This window comes from Rutilus rutilus (genome assembly GCF_951802725.1).
Source record: "Rutilus rutilus genome assembly, chromosome: 3".
Lineage (NCBI taxonomy): Eukaryota > Metazoa > Chordata > Actinopteri > Cypriniformes > Leuciscidae > Rutilus > Rutilus rutilus.
In genome coordinates, this window is record NC_140211.1 from 34,425,315 (window position 1) to 34,437,081 (window position 11,767).

Sequence of the window (11,767 nt, forward strand, 5' to 3'; positions counted from 1 at the left end):
ACCCTCAGGCCAGGAAAGTGCTGCCAATGATCAATGTCTCAGCCAGAACACAATGGCACAGACTTCATCAATGCGGCCAAAACCACTATCTTGCGGCCGCAAAGACTATGGGCCGCTGAAAAGAGCATTACTGTCCTTTCACATAAAACAAAATTTATGAAAAGACATTATCATTTTTTTTTTACTTGTTAATACTTGTTCTATAAAAAACAAAAGGAAATCCCGCACACTATCAATACTTGCAAAAAGTACCAAAACATATATATTAACTGGTGTGCGATGGTAGCCTAATTGTTAGTTTGTCTATAAAATATTTATTATTTATAATAATGCAATATTAACATTTATTAAAAAAAAACTTATTTATAAATGATTTTATTATGCTATTTTAAAGGTTTCTGTTTTTGTTTTGGAGGTCTCCTACAATAGGTTTACATGCATCCATGGTAAAATAATAATTTTCTCATAATATACAGTACATTTCAGGATCACCTCTTTTATCACAATGTCTGAAATGGTTCGGTCTCGCTAAACCCCTCCTTTCTGCTCTCATTGGTCAGATGTCCAAGTCTGTTGTGATTCGTCCACCGCTAACAGCGTGTGTCAGAAACTAAATGGCCATTTCCTAATCTGAATTTCCCTTCCAGACGCTCCTCACAATGTGTAATATCCAAAAAAGCGAAATAGGGGCATACTAAATTAAACCTTATTGTAAAGTGTTACCAAATCAATCTTAATGAAAGAATACTGCTGAGAGAAACATTCAATGATAAGCATGGGAGATGGGAAGCTTGCGAGCTGAGGTCTAAAGACTCAATCACTGATTAGTCAACATAGATAAATGATCAAGCAAAGATCAGATGGACTGGAGTTTGATGTACTGCTCTTCATAGTCAGACGCCCAGGGCATTGACGCACACCGTCCCGCTGGGAGTGACTTCCATTAGGTACGTTTCTGAGTGAAAAATGACTGAGCATAATAGATGCCCTAATGAGTCTGGGGGTCTCTATATCTATGACATCAGTGGACAGGGTGTTGTCACACTAGGCCATGTCTCTTTTGCTAAGCTGGACGTTGATGGATGTTCTCCATTAGTGAATGTCGATTGGTGATTTGTGATTTGAGCTGGTATGACCTCGAGCCAGGTCCATCTGAGCCCTGATGGGAAGCTTTTAAAATCTAGGTGTTCATAAAAAGACAAAAGGAAAGATGAATATGGTAACGCTTTACAATAAAGTTTCATTTTATAACGTTAATTATAACATTAACAATGAACAATACTTCTACAGCATTTATTAATCTTTGTTAATGTTAATCTCAGCATTTACCAATACATTTTAAAGATCAAAAGTTGTATCGGTCACACTGTATATTCGTTTTTTTAACTATGTAAAAAATATGTTAGGTACAATATACTTATTGTGTTCATGTTGAATTGCAAAACACTTGCTGCTATTGAGGTCGGATACGGGTAGGGTCAGGTTTGGACGTATGGTTAGTTTTAAGGGTGGGTTACAGAGGGAAGGTGTGAGGGAAGGCTTAACAATGCAATTATAGTAGTTTAGTACAATGTATAATTAATTTCAATGTAAAACATGTATGTACACAATAAGAGCATTGCATCAAATGATTAATTTAAATTTTAGTACATAGTACTAATGATTAATGAATGCTGTAAGAATAGATTGCTTTTTGTTACTTGGTGTTAGTTATTACATGAACTCATGAGAGCTTATTATAAAGTGTTCCCCATAAGTGAACTAAAATGACTTAAAAGCAACAGTCCACTGTAACATGGCACAAGACAATACAGTATGTTAATGCAACCTTTAAACGTTCTGCAGGTTTTTGAGGAACAATGGCCCTCCACATCATGATCTTGGCATAGCGCGGTCTATTTCATGGACCACACATTGGCACATTCACCAGGGCCTTATAAAAACAAAGGAGAGAAAAGATACATTCACACACAGCAACATCTAAAGGCCCATACCAAATCAATTGATTGATGGGACAAACAGTGGCTGATGAGGGTGTGCGAGCGAGTGGATGGGTCCGTCCCTTCTCCTGGATACTTCCTGGAGAAATGACAGAGTGCTCTCTGCCCTCTCTCTACATTAATTATCAACCGCTGTCTCAAAGGCACTTTGTCAAATGAGATAAATGAAACAACATCGGGACAGGAACAAATCAGACTGCCGAGCAGGGGAGGGAGGAGTTCAGCCTGGGGGCCCCTCTTTCTCTCCTGGGGCTCCTGTCCTTCTCCTCTTGGGAGGCAGGATCCGGGATGAATGAGTCTTCATGGGAAATGTTCAGGGCTGTTTTTAAAATGTGCTGTATGTCGTCTAAAAGAGAAACAAATTGACGATCTAATGTATATCCTTGAGTATACACTTCATACATTTCAACAATCGCATATATTTGTAAAAAAAGAATTAATATTCAGCACTTCGGAATGGTTTTTAAAAAATGCACGGGCAGAAAATGAAACCTATTGCTTACATTTATATTCATCCAAAAGTTTCAGAACTGGCAGAATGATAAAAAGACTTTATAAGAGTGAACTGACTACTTAAAGTCCTTAAGAGCTTTATATGAGAATAAATGCGACGGCTCGGATAGTATTAAAGCAATGAATTCAAGGATGTGAAATGAATGAGAAGCGCTAGAGAATGGCTCCTGTAAGCCATTACATCCATCTGGGCGGGAGGGAGGGACCACTGACGTACGTCACAGATGCTTGCTATCAGCAGTGGTCCAGAAGGCGTAACACAGAGACAGAAAGAAAGAGACAGTAGAAGAGACAGTGTGAGAAAGAGAAGAAGAAAACGGGGGGAGATTGACAGGTTCTTAGATCTAAAAAAAAAAAAAAAAAAAAAAGGGTTGGAGATCTATTTAGATCCATTAGGTTTTTTAAGTTTTTAAAGTAACACTGATAAAAAGGAACAGGTCAAGATGCCTAATTTTGCTGGAACCTGGAAGATGAAGAGCAGTGAAAATTTTGAAGAACTCCTGAAAGCGCTCGGTAAGTGATCCACTCACTTTATCCTTCACTATGTGTGTCGTAGGTGATCACTAGACTGTTTTATCCTGACGTTTAGGCCGCGTCCAGGATCCTCTCTTCTTCTGCTGTTTCGTCTTCAATAGCATATTCATGGATTAACTAGTGTGAAGAGTAAATCACTATTATTTTCGGGCTGTTGGACTGCTTCTTCGGTCTCTTTTGTTTCTTTGGCAGCATGAGTTGCCTGGATTCGTATTCAAATTCTCAAAGCTTGAGAGACAGTGCAAGAGATTTAGCAAGGGCACTAAAATGCACCCACTCAGTGGATTTTTTTTCTTTTCTTCAAAATTAAATTAAATCTAATAGTTTAACACCAATAACCATTTTATGAGGCCCCCTGCAAATATGGTTTGGTCAAAGTTTGTTCAGAACTTTACACTACCATTCAACTACTTTACACTACCATGTTTTTGAAAGACGTTTCTAATGTTCACAGAGGCTGCATTTATTTGATTAACAATACAGTTAAAACTAAAATTGTACAGAAAATATTACAATTTTAAATAACTGGTTTTGGTTTTAATATGTTTTGAAATGTAATTTATTCCTGTGATGGCAAAGCTGTATTTTCAGCATCATTAGTCTTCAGTGTCACACGATCCTTCAGAAATAATTTTGCTCAATAAACATTTCTTATTATCAATGTTGAAAACAGTGTTGCTGCTTAATATTTGTGTGGAACCCATGATACACTGTGGTTTTCATGATTATTTGATGAAAAAGAAAGTTCAGAAGGACAGCATTTATTTAAAATGTAGAAATATTTTGTAACATTATAAATACCTTAACTGTTACTTTGAATCAATTTAATGCTGAATAAAAGTATTAATAAAAAAATCTTACTGAGCCTAAACTTTTTGAACAGTATAGTGTGCATATTAGAATCAACGAATGTCATATTTTCCAATCAAAAAATAAAGTAATGGTGAGTGAAACTGATGCCAGTTCTCCAGAAAAGCCGCTAAATTGTTTCCAAACATAAAGAGAGACATTTTGGGATGGAGAGGAATGAGGATTTAAATATTTATGAAACTGATCAAACAGTTACTCACCCTAATAGTTTACACTACAGTCCTGTGCCAAAAATGTGCAATTAGTCCTAGAATTTCAACATTGTCCAATAGGCACTATACAAGACCAAGAGCCGTGGCATTCCTTCCAGTCAACACCCTGTCATTACAACTCCTTATTTCCAACATCTGCTGATAACAATCTACTCTGTGGTCACTTGAAAACTATTTATGCAGAAAATGGCATACCACAGCTGTATGAATGCTTGCTTTGCCCCAGTAAGGACTAGGAAAAAATGAACATCAGACACATTAAAAAACAAGAAAGCAGATCAGATATTCCCTTTGCCCCAGTATCTATTGCAGCAGATACAAATAAATGATGTAAGTATACCGTCTTGAGGGAATTATATGAAAGTGGATAATTACAACACAGTCGAGAGTGATGTGCTCATGGAGTTATTATTTATTGCCATTTTAATTGGAGACTTTCAATTTGAGACACTCTGTCTCAATGACATAGAGCTGAAAACATTTACATAAGCAAAGTGACACATTTGGCATAACTAATGTGGGATGATTACATTTTTTGTGTAATGTAGGGGTGAACGCTATGCTGAGGAAGGTGGCCTGTGCAGCAGCTTCCAAACCACACGTGGAGATCCGTCAGAACGGAGAACAGTTCTACATCAAAACCTCCACTACTGTGAGGACCACAGAAATCAACTTCCAGATAGGACAAGAGTTCAACGAAGAGACCGTGGATGGGCGTAAGTGCAAGGTAATACCGCTTAGGGGTTTTCTTTTGTTGTGATCAATATTTATATTGTCATTTGAAAAAGAGCATAAGACAAATCATAAGAACTATGTACAGACAGCTGCCTATAGACTACCCTAAAAAGAATAGCAAACACTACTTCTTTTTCACACTTTTTCAGCTACATTAAATTGAACAAATGTGACAGCATAGACATTTATAATATCACAAAATATTTTAAAGGTATATTTTCCCGAATTTTTGAAAAGAACCGCCCTCTCCACTTTTTGAAAAACTGCACATGCGCAACACTCTACCTGCTCCCGAGAGGGAACGCCTATTAAACGTGTGCACGGGAGAGCATGCACGAGCCTAGTTTCCATTTCAGCGTGATACCTTTTACCATTTGGTCATAAGGCTACTTTAGACAAATTGAGATGTTTATCGTGTCTGCGCAGTGCGTGACTTGTGCCAGGGCTAGCATCGCTAATCATAGCTTACATTAACTTTTACTAGCAGTGATTTTAAATGGATTTCTCCAAATAGCATGCCAAACTTTACCTGTCGAGTAGAAACTTCGCGACTGAGGCATCAGTGGGAAGCCCAACCTGTGCTTTTAGCGCACGCCAGCGTGTGAAATATTCTCCCCAAAACACTCTGGTCTTGTTTCTTTCTTCAGAGGCCTTTCTCTTCTTGTCATACAATTCGTAGACACTTTTTCTCTTGCGACCCTCAGACATTTTGAAAAAACCCGGTGAGAACGGCGAGCTTCAATGAATGGCTGAAACCGTAGCTCACCACACATATAACGTACACCTGAAAGTGCGCATGCGCAGAAAGCGAAAACTACCTAGGGACGAGCACATACGACGGCCTTACGTAAACATATCACCAGAATGATTGACAACTAGGAGGACCAATAGTCTTGATGATCCACCCGGAAAAAGAAAATCCTCCACTATACCTTTAAATTGAAATTTCTATTCATTAAATCCTGAATTTATTCTATTTATTTATTCTAAATTTATTCTATTCATTAAAATTGAGTCCTGAAAAAATGTATCATGGTTTCCACAAAAATAGTTTGCAGCACAACTGTTTTCAACAATGATGTAACAAGAAATGGCAACACTTTACAATAAGGTTAATAAGTAACAAACTAAGAATGAACAATACTTCTTCAGCATTTATTAATCTTAGTTTATATTAATTTCGACATTTACTAATACGTTATTAAAATCAAAGGTTGTATTTGTTAACATTAGTTAATGCACTGTTAACTAACATGAACCAAACAATGAACAACTGTATTTTTATTAATTAACATTAACAAAGATTAATACATAATGTAACAAAATGTAGGTAACACTTTATTTTACAGTGTCCTTGTTACATATGTTACATGTACTTACTATAGTAATAACAGTAAATTATGCATAATTACACGAAACTAACCCTCAACCAAATCCTAATCCTATAGTAAGTACATGCAGTTGCTTAATATTACTATAATTACACTATAATGACACCTTAAAATAAAGTGTAACCCAAATGAATTGCTCATTGTTAGTTCATGTTAGTTACCACATTAACTAATGTTAAGTAATGAACCTTATTGTAAAGTGTTACCCAAATGTTTCTTGAGCAGCAAATCAGCATATTATAATGATTTCTGAAGGATCGTGTGACACTGAAGACTGGTGTAATGATGCTGAAAATTCAGCTTTGACATCACAGCAACAAATTACATTTTAAAAGATATTAAAATAGAATATATTAAATTATATATCAAAGAAATGCAGCCTTGCTGAACATAAGAGATTTCTTTAAAACAAATGAACAAAACAAAATTCTTTCACCTCTTATTTAGGTCACAGATAGTTTGGTAAATTAGATTATGTGACACACAAGCGCATCAAAGCAATACTGCAGGCTTATCTAGACTAGTTTCAGTCACCCTTATGTCTTCCACCTTTAATCTCCTGGATTTAAATGGATCTGAGGGGATTCTGACTCAAACGGTTGCACCATCACATCCAGCACTGCATAAGATAATGTGTGCATACTAAAGAACTGATGAGCACTGATATGAGAGGATGTGTTTCGTGAGGGCGCTGAGTTTTCCTTCAGAGCCTGTCGACCCATCAGAGGCTGCAGAAAGGGCAATCGGCGCTTGCAGGCCGAGCTGTCATGTGCTGGAAATCCTTTTTAACAAGTTAACCTTTATGACTGCTGCCATTTAACAGGCAAATAAAAGTAACCACAGATCTGGCACAAAATAAACATCTGTTTTTGACACAAGTCAACACCCAAACATTTTCTATTTAGATATTTGGCAGAGGCTATCTGGCATAATAGAATAAACATGAAATGAAACCTGTATATTTAGTCATCCAAGATTTTAGTTAAGCAGAGAGGGTGAGTAATACAGAGAAATGTATGTAGAGGTTATATAGAAGGGTAAAATGTATAGCTGTGGTGGGCGTCTCTCCTCAGCCTATTACTTATGATTCACTCCCTCAAATCAATGGCCTAAGAGCCTTTAACATTCAATGGAGATCATAATTCAAATGCAAATGGACAGAAGAACTCCTCTGAGAATGATTTGAATGTCCTTCCCTGGAAAGAATTTTTTTTTTCAGTAGATCTACTGTAGATCAAAAGACTACCATTAGACTGTAATTATCCACAGAGCCTGGTCACATGGGAGACAGAGAACAAGATGACCTGCAGGCAAACCCTTGTGGATGGTAACGGCCCTAAAACGTACTGGACACGAGAGCTGAGAGGGGACGAACTCATCCTGGTGAGGAACTTTTCCATCAACACTACTAAAAATCACTCATTCTGTGTCTGGCACCCTCTATTCTGAGCTGAAGGTCGCGATTACTAACACCCGTGATAAACTGCTCATATTCATTTATTTGCTTGGAATTTTTACAAAATGCAACACTGGGTAAACATCTGGCCTTCTGTCTTTTATAGGCCAGATGGACAACAGTTAACTGGCCTTATAAGTGAGGAGGTTTTATTACTGGCTTTGCTGCCCCTGAGGGACATCAAATGCCTTCCTCTTTCGCTCAAGTATCTGTTGTAAACTTTAAAGCGGATTTCGGAAAGACTTGTGATGGTGAAACACTGTGAAATGATTTTTACCATTCTTCACATGGGTCACTGAAAATATGCGCCATGAAAATGAGCATTCAATAAAGGTGTCTTGTGCAGGACGCAACCTACAGTAGCAGCTAACCTTGTGTGACACTAATTTCTGGTTCACATGCACCTTGTGCAATTTTACTGATGAAAAGTCATGACATGACATAAAGTTCATGCTATTTATAAGTAGTTTGATATGTGTAGGCCAAACCTAAAAGTTCAGAAGGGCTCCATATAACACAAGTTATGACCGAGGCCCAATTTTGAATTTGCTCACTATGCTTTATTCAGTAACCTCTTCAGCAAAATTCAGTACACTTTAGTATGCCAATACTTTTTTCAAAGCATTAGAAGCACAAACATCATATTTTTTGTTGTGAGAACTATTAGTGATAATCACAGACAAAATACATGTCACTTTTACCTGAAAGAAACATATCTTAAAATATGTCAGTGCCATCGTTTGGTCTCAAGATTCACAATGTTTTCTCTAAGGCATGGTTAAAAACGCTACTTCGATGTCCTAATTGAACTAAGGCCTAATCCTGGCTTAATCTAAGCCTTGTCTGTCAAATCAGGCCCAAATGTCTTTAAATTGTGATTTTAGTATGTCCCACCCACATGAATGGACCTCTGACACTATATGTACATGATACAACCATATCATAATTTTTATATAAACTAATGATTGATGTTTAGGTCATTACATTAAATCCTTTTAACAAAAATCATAACATGACTCGCAAAAATGCTATATTCTTGTAAACTGTTGTCTAAATTGACACCTAAATAAATAACATTATTTGGACACTTTCTACTCTATGACAGAAAATAAGAAAACAATCTAATTTAGTTGTACATAATTTTAAGTAGGCTGACTGCATCCATCAAGATCAAACATTCAACCTGGTTATTTAATTTTTTTAAGGATATATATAGGCTATATATACAGTGCAATGCATAAGTTAATACACCCATGCTAAAGTTGACTAAAAAGAGGAATAAAAAATCATATTTTGGAAATTGAACTTAATGCCTTAATTTAAAAAATTAGGAAAAATCCAACCTTTAAGGACACCAATTTTCTTTGTGAATGAATAATGTATCGTAAATAAATAAATGTTCTTCCTTAAAATACAGGGTGCATAAGTCTGGACACCCCCATGTTAAATTCCCATAGAGGCAGGCAGATTTCTATTTTTAAAGGCCAGTTACTTCATGGATCCAGGATACTATGCATCCTGATAAAGTTCCCTTGGCCTTTGGAATTAAAATAGCCCCACATCATCACATAGCATTCACCATACCTAGAGATTGGCATGGTTTTATTTCAGTTAGCCTAAAAGCTAGTTTGATTTGCATCAATGCAAATCAAACTAGCTTTTAGGCTAACTGAAATTAGCATGGGTGTATTAACTTATGCATTGCACTGTATATGTATAAACATATATAAGCTCTTTTTTAGTTTCATCTGACTATAGAATCAGGTCCCTTTCCAGTCGTGTCTGACAACTGAATATGCTGAGGTTTGTTTTTGGATGAGGATTTTTCTTGAAACCTCCCAAACAACATGTGGTGATGCTGAGTTGGCCACTCGAACTCTCCTCCTCACCATGCATCACGTCCTCTTCCAGGCAGATTTGTAACAGCTTTTGTTGATTGGAACTTCTTAATTATTTCCCTGATGGTGGAAATGGGAATTTTCAATGCTTTAGCTATTTTCTTACAGCCACTTTCTATTTTGTGAAGCTCAAATCTTTTGCTGTACATCAGAACTATATTCTTTGGTTTTACTCATTGTGATAAATGATTAAGGGAATTTGGCCTTTGTGTTTCCTCATATTTATGCTCATGTGAAACAAGAAGTCATAGACAATTTCATGTTCCTTAGTCACCCTGATATGCTAAAAAATTTTAATATTAATGGGAATGTACTGCAGAGATATTTTACCCCAGGTTAGATTTTTGCTATATATAATTTGGTTCCAAATTACCAATAGCTGGTACTGAGTAACAGCTAAATTTGCATCCCTTTTACTTATTTTTGCATATTTTATGCTTTATATTACTTTTTTGTTTTTTATTTATTTATGTATGCATTTATTATTTTGTATTGCATTATATTTTATGCTGAAATGTATTTCTCATTTGTTGAAAAAGTGATTTAAGAGGCCATTTCAGGCCCTATGTACTCTTATTCACGGAAAGTTATTGCTAAATAAATGACCTCAACAGGGAAATACGCTGGACCATTAACACAGCACAACTTGCGTCCAGTCTTATTTTTGGTCTACATTAATGCGCTAATGGACCTTGACACAGTTGGTGGCATTACATGATGCAAGACAAGACATGTTGAAGTCACATCTGTGTCTTATTAGGCAGAGCAGTGAAATGGTGGCTCACATCACAATTCCTTCAGACTTTTTGAATGCAAGATAGTGATGCAGATCTTTCCATTCATGACCAGCTGTTTTGTCACGAGCTGAATAATCTTTCCGAAGTATCTGACCAACTGCAGCTTATTTTAAAAATGCCTTGTTGCATACGCAATGGCACTTGCGCTTTTGTTTATTGAAATGAATGTGTTATTCTTATAAACCATTTGTCTTATGCATTGCAGCTCTCTTCATTATAAATGGCTCACTTAAACGTTACTTCATCTTTTTGAAGTATCATCATTTTTTCTTACCCTAATGATTAATGCGTGTGTGTTTTGTGTAAAAATGGCCACACATTACCAAAAAGCTGGCATCATGGAGCAAAGTTACTGGCAGTGACCCATAAAATACTTTGCAAATGTGTCTAATTGATCATGTTACATGTAGGAATGCTGGCGGTGTGTAGGGGCCTGACACTCCTCTCTCTAATGTCTCCCACGGCACTGCCACACACACCAGATGGCCTGTGCTAATACCATTTTTTAAAAGAGTGTGTGAGGTGGTCCTGCTCTGGAGCGCAGATGGTGTATAGTGTTGTCAGCTGCTCTAGTCCTGTTTTGGTGTGATTTTCAAACTCCATTAAATGGCAGCATCGAGATGTCAGAGGCACTTCCTCTTAATTCGATCAATACATCGGTCAAAGCATTTCAGTGATGCACGATTCAAACAAGCTACATGCAAAAGGTCATTTTAAGGGTGTCTTAATGACTGCAAAATGAATCATGGTAAACGAAATGAACTGTGTATAACACTGAAAGAGTGACTGAGTTCATGGCATTCTCTCTCTGTTTGTCTTCATTGCTCAGACCTTTGGGGCCGACGATGTGGTGTGCACACGGATTTATGTACGGGAATGAGCACCGAGATGAACAAGATGGAGGGATATTCCGGCACTTGCAGCTTTGAAGGAATAACACTTTGTTCATGATTAACTTGCACTGTGGTTTGTTAGTTGATACTTTCTTCTGTTCTAAGTTGGATACCATTTGTGTGCATTAATCATTAGATTCATTTTTATAATGTTTCTTATTAACTATAGCCTATATGTACAGTGTTAGTCAGGCCTGACACGAGCTCTAAGATTTAAGCTGGGCTACAGGACCCTTGGGGAGGGCCGGACAGTTGGGGAATTGAGTGATCCTGGTGTTAGTTATTATAGTCATGGTTATATCTGATAAAGCATTCTTAGCACAGTTACGATGGTTCATTGCAGCCACGTCTCAAGAACTTAATTTACTTTAGTTTCTTTTTCAGTCACTGACCGTGCATGAAATAATAAAGACATGTACTTGTTCATGATGTGATTGTGAATTTTTTTTAATATATTTAACCAATTCT

The 11,767-nt window shown here is 36.8% G+C and overlaps 1 protein-coding gene across 1 annotated transcript; it reads left to right on the forward strand.

The window, feature by feature from the left end:
- Positions 1-2,772: 2,772 nt before the first annotated feature.
- On the forward strand, positions 2,773-11,723 carry crabp1b (cellular retinoic acid binding protein 1b). Its single transcript, XM_084403937.1, has 4 exons — positions 2,773-3,026; positions 4,678-4,856; positions 7,525-7,638; positions 11,236-11,723. The coding sequence occupies exons 1-4, from the start codon at positions 2,957-2,959 to the stop codon at positions 11,284-11,286; spliced, it is 414 nt and encodes a 137-aa protein (XP_084260063.1). The 5' UTR covers positions 2,773-2,956; the 3' UTR covers positions 11,287-11,723.
- The last annotated feature ends 44 nt before the right edge of the window (positions 11,724-11,767 follow it).

Excerpts from the sequence above, each read along its gene's own strand:
- crabp1b (XM_084403937.1), top strand. The coding sequence starts at position 2,957 with ATGCCTAATTTTGCTGGAACCTGGAAGATGAAGAGCAGTGAAAATTTT. Across the intron at positions 3,027-4,677 it reads AGAACTCCTGAAAGCGCTCG|GGGTGAACGCTATGCTGAGG; the intron begins GTAAGTGATCCA and ends TGTGTAATGTAG. Across the intron at positions 7,639-11,235 it reads GAGGGGACGAACTCATCCTG|ACCTTTGGGGCCGACGATGT; the intron begins GTGAGGAACTTT and ends TTCATTGCTCAG.